Source organism: Panthera tigris, chromosome A2 (assembly GCF_018350195.1).
Source record: "Panthera tigris isolate Pti1 chromosome A2, P.tigris_Pti1_mat1.1, whole genome shotgun sequence".
Taxonomy (NCBI): Eukaryota; Metazoa; Chordata; class Mammalia; order Carnivora; family Felidae; genus Panthera; species Panthera tigris.
In genome coordinates, this window is record NC_056661.1 from 88,268,520 (window position 1) to 88,289,697 (window position 21,178).

Sequence of the window (21,178 nt, forward strand, 5' to 3'; positions counted from 1 at the left end):
TGCCTTTATCCAAAGAATATAAAGAATTACTTTATAATTTGATTTTTTCAGGCAAATATTTAACTTTCCACATATCAAATTTATTTTATGATTTCTATATACTGTAATTCAAAAAGCTAACTCAGAACAATGCTGCTATTACATTTGAATTCTTCATGGGCTAACATTCCTTTGGAATGGCAAACTTTGGCTCTATGTTGCAGACATATAGAAGAAAGTCTTAAAGAAAGTGCTACTTTTCCCTGTTTTAATTTTTACACAAGGTGGAAACACAATCTCTACAAAACTGAGCCATTTACACCAGGCGCTAATTAGAATCTTGTCAAGGCTTCAAACTGTGCTTCCCAAATCCTGAACCTCCAGAGGATCACTCTCAGGGAATTAAAGATACTGAAGCTAGCCACAACATATGACCCTGACCTCCAATTTTATAGGAATAAAATCATAATGGGTCATTAAATTGGAAGAAATATCAAAGAAGTTGTACTAAAAGATTTTGTTAATGATTTTCCATTAGTAATGTAAGAATATTTCTATCTTTTACAGAATTCTTGCATGTCTGATCTTTAACGTCTTATTTATTTTTGAGACAGGGAGAGACAGAGCATGAACAGCGAGGGTCAGAGAGAGGGAGACACAGAATCTGAAACAGGCTCCAGGCTCTGAGCTGTCAGCACAGAGCCCGACACGGGGCTCGAACTCACGGACCGCGAGATCATGACCAGAGCCGAAGCCGGCCGCTTAACCGACTGAGCCACCCAGGCGCCCCTTGCATGTCTGATCTTAAAAAAATTAATCTTTCCCTGAAATCTCTTTATTTTTCCCAGGTCTGCACCAAAGAGGTGCAGAATATTGGCTATTTGGCAATTACTTAGCTTATTCTTAACTGGATGTTGGTCTAAAGAGCTGAATGTCTTCAGTCATTGTTTCTAGCACTTAGCCTTCAGACAAGTGGAATCTCTCAAGTCGATAATGGAAGGAACCCTATATTAAATAGATTAAGCTGCAAGTCAAAATGGATGTGGAGCTCAAACGATACAAAGCTCTTGCCCAATTACAGGCTGCATGTTGGAGGCCCCGCCAAAGGAGACTATAGTGGGCTTATAGCTTATACTGCCTGCGGTAAAATCTGGTTGGCCTATCATTAAAATCAGAGCAAAAACATGATTTTGCTTGCATCACATTTTTGAAACAGCCCTCCAGCTTAAGATTTTCTTTGCCTTTGCCTTTGCAACTATAGTTATGCAAGTAGCCAAATTTTCAAAAGAAATATCATGACATTCAAGCCAGTTTTTGATATCAAATTTTCAAATAATTAGAAATTTTAATATGAGAAAAGTATGGATGAATGAAATGGGAACAATTTAGCCAAGAAGCAAACGTGAGGCTTTTCCTCTTTGCTCACCTCTGACGGAAAGGTTTAAGTGTAATAAAATCAAAGAAAAAAGATGAGAAGGAAAACCTGGTTTCTGTTGACTATTATAAAATGACCTTTGGAAATGTATTTTTCCCCCCTATGGCAGCTTTTCCTTCTGGCATGCTGCCAGTGTTTGGATAAGATCTTTATCCGTTACGTTGCTGTGTGTGATCTCCGAGGTCTTCGTCTCCACATTGCTTTCACAAATGAAAGTGATTTGGTAGAGTTACTCCCTGAGGTTGAAGAGAGTACCATTTGAACAAAATATTGTTATTTTAGCACATTAAAAACAGTGAGATTTCCCCTTTGATATCACATAGCTGTGAGGCACACAGATCTAAAAACAACTAGAGATGCCAAGCGACCGGAGCAGGTAGGAGAGTAAAGTAGGAAAGAAAAATCCTATAAAGGAAAGAGAGAAAGTGTGGGGAAATGGTGCATCTGAAGTAAATGATCATATCAATCCGTTTCCTCCCCAAGCCCTAGAGAATGTTCCTCTTGAAGCTAGGTTTCTAGCTACATCTCAGGTATTAAAAATCTAGCGAATTTTTCTCCGTATGTATGTCCTTTTAATTTCTACATATTAACACAGCCCCTCTGACTATACGGTAGAGGACCATTTATTTCTGCCTCCAGCTTTCTAACATTTGCCTGATTTCCACTACCCCAGGGCCTATAGGAAATAAGTTAGGGAACTTATCTGTTTCTCTACCTGTCATGTTGAAAAAGTCTTTTTAGTTTAAAATTTCGGAAAGAAAAAAAGAGAGAGAGAGAGAGAGAGAGCGAGCTGTTACCAAAATTTTAAAATGTGAGTATCTTGCTGGAAACAATACCAGCACAAGGGTATTTCAGAAGAGACCTGCCCAGGCACGCCGTGAAAGGAAAGGGTGACCCAATAGCAGCAATCTCAGGGCCGGCTGCACAGCTGGCTAGGTGTGACCGTGTTGTGCTTGGCACATCTATGTGTTTGTATAGGGCCTTTAGTAGTGTAGTGGGAAGCGACGGATGAGAGGAGAAAAATGGTTTTTATCCAACGCGAGAGCTTTGCCCCTTGGCGAGGCACCAGACAGCTGTTCAAAGTTTTCTCCTCCTGCTGCTTCAGGCTGTTTTCTACAGGTTGCACTGTCCTTTTAAACAAATCATGGGACTGACTAATGTGAGGGAAGACAGGGCACAAGGAAAGACTGAACCAGGCTTCCATTTTTAGCAAACTGGGAAAAATAACCTAAATACAAAAAGGAAGTTTTTTTATTTATAAAGTAAAAAAATACATGCAATTTCTTTTAGTAACTATTCTTTTTTAATTTATTTGTTTATTTTGAGAGCGGGAGCGGGCAGGGGAGGGACAGACAGAGAGGGAAAGAGAATCCTATGTAGGCTCTGCACCATCTGAGCAGAACCTGATGCAGGGCTCGAACTCATAATCAGTGAGATCATAACCTGAGCCAAAACCAAGAGTCGGAGGCTTAACCGACTGAGCCACCCAGGGGCCCTGAAAAATAATTGTAATTTCACAGGTGCCTTTCTATCCCCCTGCCTATTCAGCTGTGAGTCAGTTTCTAAATGTGGATGAGGAAAGACTCTGTCTTCAGTATCAGAACTAGAAAGGCCAGGGGTACAAATATGGGGGTACATTTGTCTCTTTCTTCTTTTTCTTTTTTTGCAACTAAAACCCAGCTTTATTCTTGTTATATTTGAATCTTGAATATTCTGCTATGCTTAAAAGGTAAAACAACAACAACTCAAGTTTCCTCTTTATCGTTCAGTGTCTAATATAGCGATATGTCTTCTAGCATTTGAAGAAATGCATGTACCAGTTGCAAATATCCATTCAAAATTTTATTTACAATTGGCAAATGAACTTTAACCTCTGAACTTAAAAAATGTCATAGTATGCTCCCCTGCTTGTACAAAGGTTGGATTCTGTCTACTATAACTGGGTAGCACTTTAAAGACAACAATTAAACCAACAATTTTTCATCATTTACTTTCAAAATTAAATAGTTTAAGCTAAACTTAATTGTGCTGGACATTTAACAAAACATATAGCTGTAGCTCTGTCTTTTTTAAGGTTTCCTTTTTTTTAATGTTTATTTATTTTTGAGAGACAGAGAGACAGAGCATGAGCGGGGGACAGGCAGATGGCGGGGAGGGAGGGACACAGAATTTGAAGCAGGCTCCAGGCTCTGAGATGTCAGCACAGAGCCCAAAGCAGGGCTCAAACCCATGAACCACTAGATCATGACCTAAGCAGAAGTCAGATGCTCAACCAACTGAGCCACCCAGGCGCCCCAAGGTTTCCTTTCCTTTAGAGGAGTTCTATATGAGAAAAAGGAAAAGCTCATTGAACATAGTAAGTTGCTTGGCATAAAGAGAATATTGGCCCCATGGAAAAGAAAGCCCTTACCTTTGATTTACTCTAGAGAAAAAGCTGTATGAGTTGTACACGGTGGGGCTTCTTGTTAGGCAAAGATTTGAAATGTTATAGAAAGAGAGAATTAATTATTTTACATTTGGTGGTGGTAGCTGAAAAATCACTTAACATTAAAACAATGTTAATGTTTTGTAGCAGGTCCATTAAATTAAATGGCTGGTTGATATATGTATAAAAAGAAAAAGATATTTTAAATTTTTCTGAAGATCTAAATTCCTAAAATAGAATTGGTAAGGAGAGATGTTTATTCAGGGATTCTTTGAGATTTAAGAATTTTAGTCAAGTTTTTACAGGATATGAGGAGCAATAAATGGGTACAAGGAGGTTAGTTTAGTAGATGTGATATTGCATGTGACTTCAGTGCACCTGTAGTAATGGAATTAGAAGAGGGCCTATAACCACTTCATTTTGCTCCTCACCATAAAATGGAAACTTAGTTGGGAAATTCATGTGTAGGTTTCAACCTTTGAAAGTAAAGCTAAAACATTTAACAGCAAAAGCAGTATTTCGGGGAAAATGGAATCTAAAAATGAATTTTTTTCATCATTAGAGGTTTAGAAATAGTCAAAAACTGCACCAAAATGATTTGAGAATAGTGAAACAGACATTTCTTAAATATTTGAACTTCAAAAACAAGTCCTTTCCACATTTTGGCTATGGTGATAGGGCTGCAATGAACATGGGAGTGCTAATCTCTTTTCAAGATCCTGATTTCAATTCTTTTGGATAAATACCCAGAAGTGAGATCATATGCTAGTTCTATTATTTATATTGTAGGTGGAAACAGTCTAGATGTCCATCACCTGATGAATGGGTAAAAAAAAAAAAAAAAAGAAAAAGAAAAAAGTGATATATACACACAATGGAATACTATTCAGTCTTAAAAAAAAAAAAAGGAAATCCTTCAACAGGTGCCCATGTAGATGAACAAAGAAGACATTACGCTAAGTGTAGTAAGTTAGTCACAGAAGGTCAAAACTACATGGGGACCCTGAGTGGCTCAGTCGGTTAGGCATCCATCTTCAGCTCAGATCATGATCTCTCAGTCCGTGAGTTTGAGCCCCGCACTGGGCTCTGTGCTGACAGCTCAGAGCCTGGAGCCTCTTCAGATTCTGTGTCTCCCTCTCTCTCTGTCCCTGCCCCACTTGTGCTCTGTCTCTGTCTCTCAAAAATGAATAAACTTTGAAAAAAATTTAAAAAAAACTACATACTTCCATTTATATACATATTCAAACTCATGAAAGCCAAAGATAAAACTGTAGTTACCAGGGGCTAAGGAGAGTGGAATGTAAGAAGTCAGTAATTAATGGTATACAATTTCAGGTATTCAACGTGAAGAAGTTCTAGAGATCTTTTTCACAACATTATCTACAGGCAATACTGTATTCATAAACTTAGAATTATGTTAAAAGCATAGATCTCACCTTAAGTGTTCTTACCACAAGAAGCAATTTTTAAAGCACCTTCTCACCTTTTTGATAAGAGAATGGTTTAAAAACTGAAACTCCCTGTCAAGTAAACATTTATCAACACTTGACACTTAGGCATACATCATAAATTTCCTTATCAACACAGAATAAAACTACCAAGTAAATCTTTTAATAATAAGTCAAATATCAAAAATGAAATCTGCCTTTAAAAATCTTCCTCCGATTCTGAGGTTTCGAGCAGCCTGCTACCGTTGGCCTGACCTCAGTTTGGTTTCCATTTTTGACCCCTACTACCTGCTATGTTGTGGATTCTGCCATATCTTATTTCATTTGCAACTTCTTATTCTCAAGGCCTAAGGTTCAATAACAGTTGAAAAAGTCCAGCCGAACAAAATACAGTTTGTTCAGAGATTCATTCAGTTTGGACACCAGAGGGCAGGCGAATCCCTTGAAGTGAAGGGATTCTGTGACTGTGTCCTTGTCATTCACGAGTTTCCAGGCTTATTGACATTGTAGAGAGTAATGATATCGTAGTAAGGCCAGGAGTTTAGGTTTGACTTTTTGTCACAGGAAGCACAGGATTCTGTCAAAAGCTAGAAAATTAAAGTCGCTGTGGCACCCTGAGAGTCTTCGTGTTTATTTCTCTCAGTGATAATGTCAGCAGAAGGCCCTGCTGGGAGCACAACTTTAGAAGCAATCTGGATAACAACATGAGGAAACGTAAACGCAAAGGAGGTTTTTCAAATAATCTATTTTAAAAGGTTTAAGCGTAAAGTGCTTTTAGGAAAGATTCTGACGTTTCGTAGCCAGCAAATTATTCAGCAGTGCTTTTATTAAAGTCAAAGATGTGTCCCCAGAATTACAAGAAAAGAAATGACAAGCGCAGTAAGGTTGCAAAACGGCATTATTATTTGTGCAGGGAGCAGATCAGTCCCGGGGGAAACAGTGTGGGGTTCAGTTTGGTTATTCGCTTTGATCTCATTGAAGGTAGAGTGCTGTGGAGGTTAACGGCATTTGATTTGGAGTCAAGTAGAGCTAAGTTTGATCCCAGTCTTACCCACTTCAGACCAAGGAGAAAGAAACCCACTTGTAACCAAAAGTGTAATGCAAAATAAACAGCTTCTCCCAATAATTATGAGAGTTGCTTTTTTTTGTTTAATGTTTATTTATTTTTGAGAGAGAGACAGAGTGCAAGTGGGGGAAGGGGAGAGAGAGAGGGAGACACAGAATCTGCAGCAGGCTCCGCGCTTTGAGCTGTCAGCACAGAGCCCCATGTGGGCTCGAACTCACTGCCTGTGATATCATGACCTGAACTGAAGTTGGACGCTTAACCAACTAAGCCACCCAGGCACCCCAACGATAGTCGTTTTTGCATCTCTAAATTCTATAACAAGGAGATAAACTTCCTGATCAATGAGAATGTTGTTCTGCTGGAGTCTTTCTGGAGCCTCTTTCCATCTCCTTTACCAATACTGGCCCAATTTCGGGCCGTGAGTGAGTTTATAGATCTTCCTCGACTTACAATGGGATTGTGCCCCCATAAACCCATTGTAAGTTGAAAATATCATAAGGCAAAAGTGCATTTATTACACCTAACCTACTCAACATCATACCTTAACCTAGCTGAACTTCAATGTGCTAAGAACACTTGAATTCGTCTACGGTTGGGCAAACTCCTCTAACATAACACAAAGCCTATTTTATAAAGAAGCATTGAGTATCTCATGTACTTTATTCAAAACTGTACTAAAGTGAAAAACAGATGATTTCAAGTGTATTTTTGTCTACCCTTTTGATGACGTGGCCTACCAGAAGCTGCGACTTTTTGCCAGGCTCAGCTTCACGAGCCCCTCGTACTGCATCTGGCAAGCCCAGGAAAAGGTCAAAATTCAAAATTCTAAGTATAGTTTCTACTGAATGTGGATCCTTTTCTCACCATCAGAAAGTCAAAAAAATCAGAAGTCAAAACTACTTAAGTTGGGGACTGTCTGTAGTTACAAGGTGTAATTCTCAAAGCTTTGCTACAGATGTCAATATGTTCACATATTTTAAAAAGCATAGGAATTTCCTGAGGAACACTGACGTTGAGTAAGCATAAAGGAATAACTCAGTTAAATGGCACTTTCTTATGCCTGCTACTATTTTTCCTTTTCTATTGTTAAAAAGAGGGACACCCGCGTGGCTCAGCTGGTTAAGAGTCCAACTCTTGATCTCAGTTCAGGTAATGACCTCACGTTTTGTGAGATTGAGCTCCACATCAGGCTCTGAGTTGGCCATGGAACCTGCTTAAGATTCTCTCTCTCCTTCTTCCTCTGCCCCTCCCTCGAGTGCATGTCTGCTCTCTCTCTCTCTCTCAATAAACAAACAAACAAACTCATGTAGAAACGGCTGAGAATGTGATAGTCCATGATACTTAACCCCATCATCCTAGGATGGTGGAATTTCCCCAGCTAGAAATCCCCTCTGAATTTTAACTGTCCTCCTCACAAAAGGCCCCAAATATATATAACAGCAGTTGAAATTCTACATAGATTCATTACATATATATCCACTACATATATACTTAATAAATGTAGTCTATCATAAACATATTATTATATGTTCAGTATATACATATATACTATATATATGCAGTAAAAGATATTCTACAGAAGAAGAAAATAAATATAATTTGAGACAAAAAAAAATTTTAATATAGTATCATAGTACAAATTCTAAGAGCCTGGACTCTGCTGCCAGAGTGTCTGAATTTAAAACTCAGGTGCACTACTCAGTCGCTTTTGTGACCTTGGGGAAGTTACTGCACCTCTGTGTGCCTGATGCTGAGTAGCATAAAATGAGTGGCTGTAAAATGGCATTAATAACAACAGCACTTGCTTCTTAGAATCCTTATGAAGTTAAGATTTGTAAAACCTTCAGAATATTATCCGCACACTGTAACTTACACCTTACGTTACTGTGAAATTAATAAGACAAGTATAATTTTGATGTTCAAAGAAAATTAAAAATCTGAATCCTGGAAATCACAGTATTTGCAAAATAATTTTTCCATCCAAGTGTGATAACCTTATAATCAGTCCATAAAACATATTTGAAACATATTTCTATTGAGGAATTACGAAAGGGAAAATAGTCACAGTTCTAAAGTGTGTTTCCTAAATTTAATTAGGTTATGTAACAGGAAGATGAAAAGAGAAAGCCTGAAAAAGCCTGGTTACCAACTGTTTCCTGTTTAAGGACAAACATATGAAAAGACAAAATTCAGTAGAATTGGCTGGATTAAGTCAATACTTTTTCTCAGAGATTGTGAGGAATGCTTTAGAGCTCCTGGTAGAAATATTCATATTGAATCTTAAGTGGAAAAAAGAGCATGTATTTCTTTATATTTTATCAATTAACCAACCTTAAAATATTTAAATAACTTAAACTGTTTTAATCACATCAACAAAACAAAACAAAAACTTGCCATTTATAATGCAAATACAGATTTCACACTGCAAAGTCTTTTTTTTTTTTAACAGATGCAACATAATAAAGAAATACATGAACTATTGGAATTGGTGTTGTCTTTTAAAGTAGAAACAAGGACCCAAAGACTCTACCTATATACAGAGCTGTAAGTGGGAAATAAATATTTATTTGGCATTTTCATTTAACTTGGAATATTTGTCATTCTACATATTGAATCATTTTGATGATTCTGTAGACTTATTGAGGATAGGCACTATATTTTCAGCATAGCCTGATCCTTATGATATAATCATTGTTTCCTGTAGTATCTAAAGCTCTTACTCAAAAGGGGAAAAAAAAAAAAAGTTAAGTTCCAATGAAGGATGGAAATGCTAATGTATGACTGTAAATAAATAATAGGTATTTTCAAAAGCACAGCACATGTTGCTGTGGTGAATGAGCATAGTTTATTATAATAGAATTGGAAAGAGGATATGGGCTTATAAAAATAATTTGATTTTTAAGTTGGATACATACAGTGCCAGGTCGGGGATAAGGAATTCTTCCATCGTACTGCACCCAACGATGGTCTGCGCTTTCCTTATGAGCATATGGACCATTAAAAACTGCTCTGATGTCAGCCATGCTGTACACACAAACAGCGGAGCCTTTGAAGATGGAGCTGAAAAAAAGCAGAATGGTCCAATCATTCATTGTACATCACTCAATGCACATTTATTGAGCACATATTATAACCAGGTGTGTGGACAAAGTAATGCGGCACATTCCATTTGATAGGTGCTGCAGACAAAATGTGTGTATATGCCCTTAAGGAGCTTATAAGCAAGCAAGCCTGAAAAAAGTGTGAGAGCAGTTACCTTACAGATGATTGTAGTAAGCTAAGCAAGCATGCAATGGAACTCCAACACAAGGCTGTCTGGTGAGTTTTCAGAGTAGATGGCGCCTACACTGACACTTGACAGATACATAGGAGTTCCCTAGGAAAACTGGAGGATAGAAGGAAATATGCAGAAAAGAGTATCATATTTATAGACATGCTTTTGAATTTCATTTGAAGTTTTTACGGCCTGATGCCTCCCAAAGAACTTCCAAAATAAAAAGTTACATCACCTACTTTTTTAAAGAGGAGCATTTTAGATACGTAAATAATAAATATCTCATTTGTGTTTTCTTTTTTTTTTCAATGCTTATTTTATTTTGAGAGAGAGAGCGTGAGCAGGGAGGGGCAGAGAGAGAGGGAGACACAGAATCCGAACCACAACACAGCTCTTGAACCCATGAACATGTGAGATCATGACAAAGTGATACGCCCAACCAAGTCACCCACATGCCCTTCTATTTAAGTGTTCTTACAGTGAGCAAATGGCCGTAAATATTGACTATTAAGAATTTCCTCATACAATTTTTATTAATTTAAAAAATGTTGAAACTCTCTTTTGCTTCTTCCCTAATCTCTGTATTTTTTCTTGAATTTATGTATGTACTTTATCTGACCCTTAAAATTTATCTTAATTACACAGGACTGGAGCACACATAATTAAGAAGCAGAAAAGCTCTATGAGGATTCCACAATTTTTTGCAAATTAATGGTGAAAATTGTTAACACTGTCATCAGATGTTTCATTTTTGTTTTATTTCTGGAAAATAAAAGACATTTTCTCTGCATCTAAAACTTTCGGTGATTCCTATTCATAAAAACGAGATCACCCCCTAGGAGCTAAGAGACATATCATCTCAGCACTATACAAATGAGCCAAAGATTCTCTAGCTCGACCATTAATATTCTTGGAATGACATTAATGGGAAACATCCAGAGCTGATGGCAAACAGGCAGCTGGAAGAAAACTAGCTGCTAAGAAAGAAGGTGACGCCCCCATAAAATCACATCATCCGCCTAGGATATTCTAAAGGAATGATGGTGCATCGTGCTTTGTGGTATTGCTATTGTTGCAGATTCACTACATCTTCTGATTGGATAAAAGATGTGCCATGCATCCCAACGTTACCTCAGTCCTCAGGGCGCCATTCAAAATAGAATAATTAAGTACACCAAGAACAAAGAGTGGACTTGTAACTTCGCACTCTGGGTGGGCAGAAACTTGGTAGGAGAAAAAAGATAACTATCTCGGAGCTGTATTTCCCTGGCACATATCGATGCCTTGTGTGTGGAAAACACAGTGACTTCAAAGACAGTTCTGTGAATGGAAAGATGCCAAGAGAACCAGGGCTGAGATACTTAACTTGAGTGACTCCAGACACTTACTTGCTCTTCCTGCATCTTTTTAGTCCAGATACAAATGAGCAGAAAAATGGGAGTCCGAATGGCAGCTTGTTAGGGTATCTTCTTTACTTTCATTTGAAATATTCACATTCTATATCTCATAATTAGCCAAAGAGCATTTTGTGTTCTGACATATGATGAACACTATTGGTATAAGGCAAACTAAGTGAAGGTAATTTTCACAGAAAAGAAATGATAATGTGCCTACAAACTATTTTAATAATTTTTTCAAAAGGAGGCAGTAGGCCCATTTCTCTATTACCAACACCACCAACACTTCCAATACTAATATCTATATAAATATTCATAGCAGAGCTGTGGAAAAAGTAAAAAAGTAGTTCAAAGAAGGTATTGCAGTCAGCAATATGTAACAGGAATATCGTAAAAGGCGTACCAGGGTCAAAGGTAAGTTGCTGAATTAAACAAAATTAAATTCAAATAAAATTACGTAAGGTCCCTATATTTTTTGAGAAAGATTCATAGGTGCTAGGGCAACTTTTAAGGAAGGAAGTCACAGAGTCTCAGAGACAGGTGCAGGACAGTATTATATAGAAAGAAGACAAAAACACAGGGGTGGAAATTAAGAAAACACCTTCAGTTCTAGTGCCACCTTTACTACTAACTGGCTCGTCTTCTTTGGGTAAGTCATACGAACTTCCTTTGTTTAAGCTAGTAGAGCAATAATGATATGGTGATAACAGCCAAACTCCCAGCTTTGTAGGGTGATGGCGAAGCGCACGTAAGATAGTATGGGAGGACATTTCAGAAGTCCCGTCTCGTGATTTCAGCCAAACCAATGACTAAGACATGTATTTCTTTAATACTACTTCTACGTCACCCAGCTTGACCTATTTACTATGGTTAGTATATGCACACACCTTTGCACCCAGTAACTTTCGTCTGGGAATTTAGCTCCCAGATATACTTGCTCATACAGAGAACAACATGTATACAAGCTTAGTCAGTGAAGCATTACGCGTACCACCAAAGCACTAGAAATAATGGAAACGTCTATGTATAGCAGACAGGCTAAATAAATTGTGGTGGTTGATACAGGAATACTCTGCTGGAAGAAAAAGAACCAAGAGACATTTTATGTATTGATATTAAGAGATTTCTAAGAAACACTAAGTGAAAAAATAAAATGAAAAATGGGGTATTTTTTCTCACACAAAAGGGACAAAAAAATCATACAACTGTGTTTTCTTACATATACATAACAATTCTATAGAATTACAAGCATTTTTTGAACTTACCTGGTTGTGGTAAAGACTCCATATACTACAGGATTTCTTTCATCTCTTGTGGGGAGTAAGTAAATATCCTCTATTAATGGGAAGAAATAATGATTCATTATATTTTTATATTTCAGTATTACATGTTTGCTTTTTCTTTCAGCATACAGTATTCCTGAGACTCTGCAGTATATAAAATACTGTAAAATAACAGTGAAAGTCATTACATTATGACAAGAAATTAAAGGTTAAAGACTGGTTTTCTCACTAGCTATGCGACACTGAACTGGATATCTAACCTCTTAGATGTTTACTTCAATCACCCATAAATGGGATGATTTGCTTGATAATCTCCATGACTATTTCCAATCAGAAGTATGTGATTTCATACAGAATAAAAATTAAAAACCTAGGTTATTTTTACCCTCCAATGTAAAAAAAAAAAAAATCTTGTCCTGTAACTGTGTCAACTTACTAGTGATTTAATTATCTATTTGCTAACAATATAAAAATGGCTACACAAGTTAATTACTTGTGCAACATTACTTATGTAACAACTTGCTCAGCATTTTCTAATCACTTGCACAGTATTGATACCAAAATATGTGTAAATAATATCCTTCAAAAGATTTTTTAGGATGTGAGCATACTTATATACAACATGAAAGATCAGTCATGAACATTCAAACAACAACAACAAATATATATATATATATATATATATATATATATATATATATACTTTATATGTTGTATGATAAAATCATTCAATGATAAAATCATTTTTACACTGCATGGCAAAAACAAGTTTAAAAGATAAGATTTGATGATGCTAACTTTATATATAACTGAAAACATCCCTTCTAGAATTAGCTTTGAGGCGAGTAAAGAAGGGAAATGAAAGAGAATAATCCGTCTAACACTTTTCTCAGTATTCTTTTTCTTAACAAGTGAGCGGGAGCGAGTTCTCCCCATCTCCTGTGCTCTCCAGCAGAGGGCACCCGCAGAATAAAGAACCCAAGTTCTTGCTCCCTATAGACTGCTGCTCCTTCCAAAGTAAAACACCACATGGAGAATGGATGGATTCTATAGAACCATTGCTAGTAGCTTTGTGTCTCTTGCTGCGGCTTTGTTTCCTTCATAACTTTGAGAACGCTTACGAAAAGAGGAATTGCTTCATTACAATATGCTCTGAGACTTAGAACACCTCCATGTTCTTTGTATGAATTTAGTAATAACACTCCTGCCAGCTGTCCTGGGCTGAAGTAAAATAAATGCTGAATTTATTAGGCAGTAAGACATTTTCAAGAAAAAAAGGAGGATGTGACTTACGTAGCTCATCAAAATGAGTATCAGCCCCATCATTTCCAGGAATTGAGCAAATCAATCTGGCTTTAAGAAAAGTTGTCCATTTGTTTATCAGGCTGCGCTGTCCGCCAACATCATTCTGGAAAAAAAAGAAAAGGAAAATAATAGAGATACAGATTTAGTTAATGTCTTTGTTCACAAAGACAAGGAGCCTACATATTTAGGGCTTTGAACTTTGAAACAAGGGAAAAGGCAGTTTTGTCTCTTAGTATTACATGTTCTTCTCATGGTTCAATGAATATAATTCAGCTCTTCTGGATAGGTAGAGGCTGGCAAGGCAATCTAGTAAATAAGTGAGACCTGGAATCAAATCTCACCTCTGTCAACGGTTGCCCCATGGCCTACAAAAGGCTATGTAATTCTCCAAGTCTCCACTGAACAAATACGATTAATGCCTTGAAATTGGTTATTCTGATGATTAAATGGAAAAATTTGTGTACAATGCTTAGTAAAGGGCCAGACAACTTGTGTTCAATAAATACTAGAACTGACTTGTATATTACACATATGAGTAAGATCATTATGATCTTTAGAAATATGCCTTGGTGTAGACTTTCAAAAGTCTTTTGGTGCCCTACTAATTAAACAGTAAGGCAACACAAACATACATATAAAACCAATCTTGTTTTAAATGCTAACTGATGTATTTCCATACTTTTTTTTTTAACTCTGAAGTATTTCATTAAAAATGTTCTTTAGACACTTACTAAACATAAGCATTTAAATCAATTCAATAAAATAAATAGGGCAATGCAATTCAATAATTCACCATTAAAACATCTATTTCTTATTTTTAATTTAATATGTCCCTAAATATGAATACAAAATTAATACGATTGTTATTTGACTAGATCTGCTAAGTTTACAATAAGTAAGATGAGACTGTTTCATGAAATAAATATATTAAGTACTTAAACTCAACTTTCAAAAATTACTTTCACAGCCATGATTTCCATTAATGCATTTACATTTAAATGTAAATTATATAAACATTCTTATCCTGCATGCAATCTATGTCTTACAAATTTAATACAAAGTTCACTGTCAAATACTAACTTTGAATATTTAGGAACTGTATTCCCTCTGCTTCGTTATCTCTGAAAATTAAATGCAATTATAAAAAAGTATCAATGACTACTCCAAACAGGAGAATTCAAAGTCACAGAAATAGTTGCTATTCTTGAAGAAAGGGGGAAGAAGAAAGGAAAGGGGAAGGAAGACAGAGATCCCTTTGAGTGCTAACTTGGGTGATGGGGAAATCCAAATTCCATGTGATATAATCTTAGTAACAGAGCAAATCTCAGAAATCTACAGAACTGTGGGAGAGCTGAGAAGGCAATGAGGTCCCTGAGACCACAGACCGTAACTATCCTTATAGCCTCAGCACCTAACACCAGAGGCACACCGGGACACCCAGAGTGAATGAATCCCACTTTATAACCCTCTCTGCTACACAACTGAATACTTTTCAGAAATAGCTCTGTATAAATGAGTAATAATTTTTACTTCCTTGATTTGTTCTTTAGGCTTACAACGATGTAAAAAAAATTGAAATTTAAAGACACTGAAATTCAAGAAAATATTTCATATACGAACTAAAATTTGCACTTGAACAAAAATTGCACCTCGGAGTTTGCACTATGTCTCGCTGTTTTAAATTTTAAATGATCCAAATCAATGTGCACTTAGTCTTGGAACGCATGTGTAACTGAGTTCGCGTGTGTGCTGACAGATACATTATATAAACTCAGTGATAACTACGGTGATTGTTTGGAAACTGGACCAACAAAAGACCTTCCTGGCAGTTGTATTTTGACACTGATACTGTTTAGAATTGCTGACACATGGTGATAATACAAAGCAAAAGAACATTAAGTTGATTTTCTCATAATTTTTCATTCTTTCCAGAAAACGCACTCCCTATTCCTTTCATCCTACATCACTGCACATATGTCACTAATATCCTGCTTATCAGGTGTTTAATAAGAGCATGTTCAATTATTAGTGAGAAACAAAAAATACTAGATAAAATTGATGCCCTTAGAAAGTGCCCTTAGAAAGTATAGATAAATGCCATAGAATTTAAGTCTCCTCTGAAAGGTCTCTGTAGTAAAAAAAAAAAAAAAAAAAAAAAAAAAAAAAAAAAAAAAAAAAAAAAATGAGTACAGGCCTCACTGAAGAGTTAAATTCAATATTGTTCTTAAAATGATAAGTGGGATCAGAGATTGGTTCAGGAAATATTCTTGGTGCTAGAAAAGAGGGGGAAAGGACAACAGGTGGGAGACTTTGGAACATGCATGGATCAGAGCAACTGGGTGGCTCAGTCAGTTGAGCGTCCAACTTCGGCTCAGGTCATGAATTCATGGCTCCTGAGTTCAAGCCCCACGTCGGGCTCTGTGCTGACAGCTCAGAGCCTGGCGCCTGCTTCGGATTCTGTGTCTCCCTCTCCTTCTGACCCTACCCCCCCCCCCCCCCCCCCCGCTCACACTCTGTCTCTTTCTCTGTCTCTCAAGAATAAGTAAACATTAAAAAAAAAAAAAAAGGCACACATAGGGAGAACCAGGACAAATTTGGTATAGGCAAATACTGGGATAAATTCAAATAGTGGAAGAGAATGTTATAAAAGGATATTGGAGTACATTCAAGGAAAGCTTTAATACCAGGCCAAAGTATTTATGTCATTTAGTAATATGTTATTTAGTATCGAGAGTTACTACAAGGGAGTGAAAGAAAATTAATACCTAATATATTTTATATAATAACCATCTAGATACAAACATGTCTATAATTGCTTTTGAATTTATGTTTTGTATATGGTGCTTCTATTATTGCAGTATCATTGTGCAAGAACAAACATAACCAATATTTCAGCTGGCTATTGGATGATTAACGATGGCTACAGATGTGAAGGCAGATTTATCTAGACACGGCCTTTATTTTTACCGCTAATATCCTCAGATCATTTCATAAATATAAATCCAGATGTTAATATGAATAGGAAAAACCCCTGGTGCTTCCTTTTAGTAAGGATGAATTCTGTGTTAACGTTTCATAGGATCTCAGCGAGAAATGCTACCTGGAATTATTTGGGAAGAAAGAGATTTTATAAAAAATTTAAAAATAGGGGTGCCTGGGTGGCTCAGTTCGTCGAGCGTCCGACTTTGACTCAGGTCATGATCTCACGGTTTCTGAGTTCCGGCCCCAGATCTCACAATAGGCTTTGCACCCACAGCGCGGAGCCTGCTTCGGACTCCCTATCTTCCTCTCTCTGTGCCCCTCACCTATCAGTACAAACACACACACTCTCTCTCTCAAAAATAAATATTAGAATACATTTTTAAAAATTAAAAATAAAAAGTAAGATATCTCATCTTTCTCATCAACCTTGATTTATATATTTTTACATTCACATATGTGTTCTGTCTTCATATAGTCTTATTGTAGCAGACTCCTCCTTGTACTAAGCTCTAAGTGAAAATCTTTCCATTTTAATGTATTCTTCTTACATATTTATAATTTGTAAAATTTTTCATTGCCTATATTTGCAATTTTGAGTCAGCTATAAATACTAAAAACAGTGCTGATTCAAAATATTAGCTATCATGAATTGAATGCTAAGGACTCTGGTTTATTGCTTTCCCCTGGCATAGCATAGTTGCTCAAATTATTTTGTTAAATGAATAAACAGATATATCAAATATTTGCTCCACAACATTCCTTTAACAGGTGTATACATCACTACTTCATCATAAAAATCAGCAATCACATTCCCTTTTAAGCATTTTATTAGATAAAAATAGCAATAAATGCCTATTTGCAAAGTGTCCCCCTCTCTCTCCTTGCAATTATCACTCATGTTTAAGACAAACCATGAAAAAATTCTAATTATTCTACTAGGCTCAAATTTGCTGGACAGGAAAGGAACTTACACTGTGGCCTGCATATCTGTTTTTTTAACCTGACAAATGGAAATTGCAATCCTTTGAACAAAAGAATCTTTAAATGTGCTTGCCTATCCGTCTAGCAGCCTTTCCATGCTCCCTCAAGGAATAAAAAGATAAAACAAACAAACAAACAAAAAAAATCCAGGTCAAAGATGAAAGCCACCTGCTGTCAGCAGGGAAACAAGTATAATTTCTGGGATAATAGTTCTCAGGAATGGATCATAAGCATTTAATGACTGAATAGTAACTCTTACAGACATCCAGAAGCATGACCTGGGATGGCAAAGTTCAATTCACGAGGGGTTGTATTTCTCCTGTAGGGAAGTGTCAATTGACTGACTGTTGACCAGCTCTCAGTGCCTGGATTTGTTTGCAAATCCACCAAATCCCCCCCTGAGAACCTTAAGCACAGAAGAGGGCTGAAAGGGAGGTAACCACTTTTGTACTAAATTGTCACCTCCTTGCTTATTTCTGTGAAGTTCTAAAGAACGCAGCCATCTCACTAACACAATAGATTTATTATTGAGATGTCAGAATCAGCAGCTTTTAGTCACCAGTCACTTCTGTGTCTCCACTCTATCACAGCTTCTTTGTAGTCAGATTGCCAAAAGCCTTGACATTCTCTACACAAAGATGCGGATGAAAGTAACAAAGAAATTAAATGTAAACAAGCCAGACCACATGGTGGTGAATGCAGAGGGTGCCTATTTTCTTATTCTCTGTGGCTTCTTGTATGTTTGCGATATTTCTTAAGTGTAAAGGGATTAATGAAAACAGAAAAGACAGAAGATGAAACAAAACACAATTTACAATCTTTCAGCGGCTATAAAATAAACTATCTCTGAGTCAGGTGATGGCTGCATATTATGAAATACCATGATCTTCTAATCATAGGCTGCTAATGGGTAGATCAGTCAGAAGGCAGGTTAATGGTGACTCCATTCTGCTTCTACTGTCCCAGCAGACTCCAGTCCTTATAAATCTTGCATAGACATGTGGAGTAGCTACAAACTGTCACACATGAACTTTTATTGAGTGTGTCTTTTGACCTTTGGGTCACTATGCTGGCTTCATCTGCTAAACATGATTTTATCTGTATACATCATCCTCTTTGAGGATCTCTTCACACTTTATAAATATGGTCATTCCCACCTATATCTTGGGAAACAGAAGCTCTTGGACCAAGTAAGAATCGGTTTTCGGCTCCTATGCTCTCGAATCCTAAAGATTTTAGTAATCAATGAAATCTCCAAGATATTTGGGAACGTGTTGTATTCTATTAAAATATGGATTAGCATTCAGAAATTTGTAACCATGTTAATGAATTCAAGTTGAAAGTCACTAGCTTTTTCAAATCAACAAACACTGAAGAATAACAACTCTTAATCACTTAAAGAAGAAAAAGGAAAAAATCAAGGGTTTGATGCTGGAGTCGGAGTTCATAAATTCTTCTTTGCTTAAAATTAGTTCTTTTGCTTAATGCTCTTCTGCACCTTTGTGCCAGCAGAGGATGCAAATTCCTGAAACACTTGCAAAGCTATCATCCATGCATCTTTTGTGCACACTTCTCCCCAGTTCTAGCCACTAATGACATTTAGTCTCAGAGATTTAAGCTTCAGTTAATACTACCTCTTTTCTTTTGAAGTGTAATCTAAATACCACAATATTGTGAATCCATAAACATGTTTTTCCATAACTGAAACTGCCACGCTGAGGTCAACACACAGGCTTGCAATTGACCCTTTTTACACATTCAAGAAGATAAGGGCAAGTTAATACTTTCATGTTTTCAATGTAATGCCTGTTGTATTTCAATGCATCATTCATATTCTTTATCTGATATGTCATTTATGATAACAGCCGTCCCTTGCAGGTCTCAAACAGCCTTGTGTTGAGATATGCCTCCGAATCGCCTGAAGACCCATCACCCCAGGAAGTCCTGGAGATAGGACCACAGCAACTGACATTTCAGAGCAATTGTCCAATGTACTTTGCCCTGTGCTGCCTCAGTCTTCACACAGTTATTTCTAGGGACGAGTTTTATTTGTAAACTTAATACAGATGGTCTGTATGGGGCTGTGTAAGTAAATAATAATGATAAGGTCATTCCAAACACAGAATGGCCCATTTAGAAGCTGGAAACTATGATCGTGATGTGATAGAAACAAAAAGTGAAACCTGGAATAAGAGCCCAAGAGCCTCTCAAGGAAAGCATGTCATAAACACTAAAATACAATATTATACTGAGAGCAAGAGTTTAAATGAGGACATTATACAATAAGTAAACTAATGGAAGATGGTGAAGTTATGCAGACCAAATCAAATGAGAGAACTGTGCCGTTTTGCTTTCCTTTTCAGCCCTCATCTTCTTTTGCAATGTCTTATAACTACATTTCATGTAACTGTTTTGTTGAGATGCAAAAAAATAATAGTAATACATTTATGACCACGAAGAAAAAAAGGCAAAATAAGAAAATAAGGAAACTTTGGGGCACCTGGGTGGCTCAGCCAGTTGAACATCTGACTTTGGCTCAGGGCATGATCTCACGGTTCATGAGTTCGAGCCCTGTGTCGGGCTGTCTGCTGTCAGCACTGAGCCTGCTTCAGATCCTGTCTTCTCCACTCTCTGCCCCTCCCCTGCTCTCTCTCTCTCAAAAATAAATAGACATAAAAAAAAAGAAGGAGTATTTTAGTTCATCTACAAATAATCTTGAAATCCCTTAGTAGTAAAAGAAACAAAACTGTAGAAACTCAAACATCTCAGACAAAGGGGAGAGGAGAAGAAAAAAGAAACAAAAAAACTTGTATGGCAGGTATTAAGCACAGTGATTTTTAAGAGATCCATTCTGAAGAGGCTTTCAAGGCACCAATACTTTCTTTTTTTCTAAAAAGGATTCTAGTGTTTAAAGATGACTGTTTTTGATTTGCCATTGGAGAATCAAAATGGAGAACATGTTTTTCTAACTACTTCAAAAATTTGTAAACATTATTAGAAATGCAAGACTTGGGTAAGACACTATGCTAAAAAATTCAGTTTCTAAGATTTAACAGGTTAAAATTAGGTAAATCAACGCATGGTAAGCAGTTCCCTCCCTCCCCCCAGGTAAGATCAGAGCTCATTAAATTAAAAAAAAAAAAAAAAAAAAAAGCTACAAGGCAACAGTATAAATCCTTGCCTAGGAATTCCTGACAGGAAAACAGATGGAAGTGAAGCAAAAGCACATCTGTAACTCGTGGCTCTAAATCTCTCATTCAGGTTGTAAGTGACACGTTGAAAGTAAGCAAAAAAACCCCACAACTCAGTGGAGATCAATAAATACGGAAAGTGTCATCGGCCTCAAAACACAAATCTTCAAAGGCAGTAATTGTCCAAATAGGACCATATATCAAGGTAGACAATGCAAGTGGAATCGAAGCAAAGGGCTATTAATTAGACCCCCAGGCAAGTTATGTGAAAGGACCATCCAAACTGAATTCCTGGCAAGGACAAAAGGAAATACTGCAGAACAAAAAATGAGAACGGGCCTAACCTAGAGCTGGAATCCAGAGTGGGCTAGCTAATGGACAATGCTTCCAAAAAATGAACAGAATTCAAAAA

At 36.8% G+C, this 21,178-nt stretch overlaps 1 protein-coding gene across 1 annotated transcript in view; it reads right to left on the reverse strand.

Annotated features, from left to right (window-relative positions):
* Positions 1-21,178, reverse strand: part of SEMA3D (semaphorin 3D) — a 198,866-nt gene that overhangs the window by 31,101 nt on the left and 146,587 nt on the right. The window contains exons 9-11 of the mRNA XM_042965395.1: positions 13,601-13,715; positions 12,290-12,359; positions 9,269-9,413 (exon numbers count right to left, since the gene is read on the reverse strand). Of these exons, the coding sequence (XP_042821329.1) occupies positions 9,269-9,413; positions 12,290-12,359; positions 13,601-13,715 (330 nt within the window). The remainder of the gene's footprint in view (positions 1-9,268; positions 9,414-12,289; positions 12,360-13,600; positions 13,716-21,178) is intronic.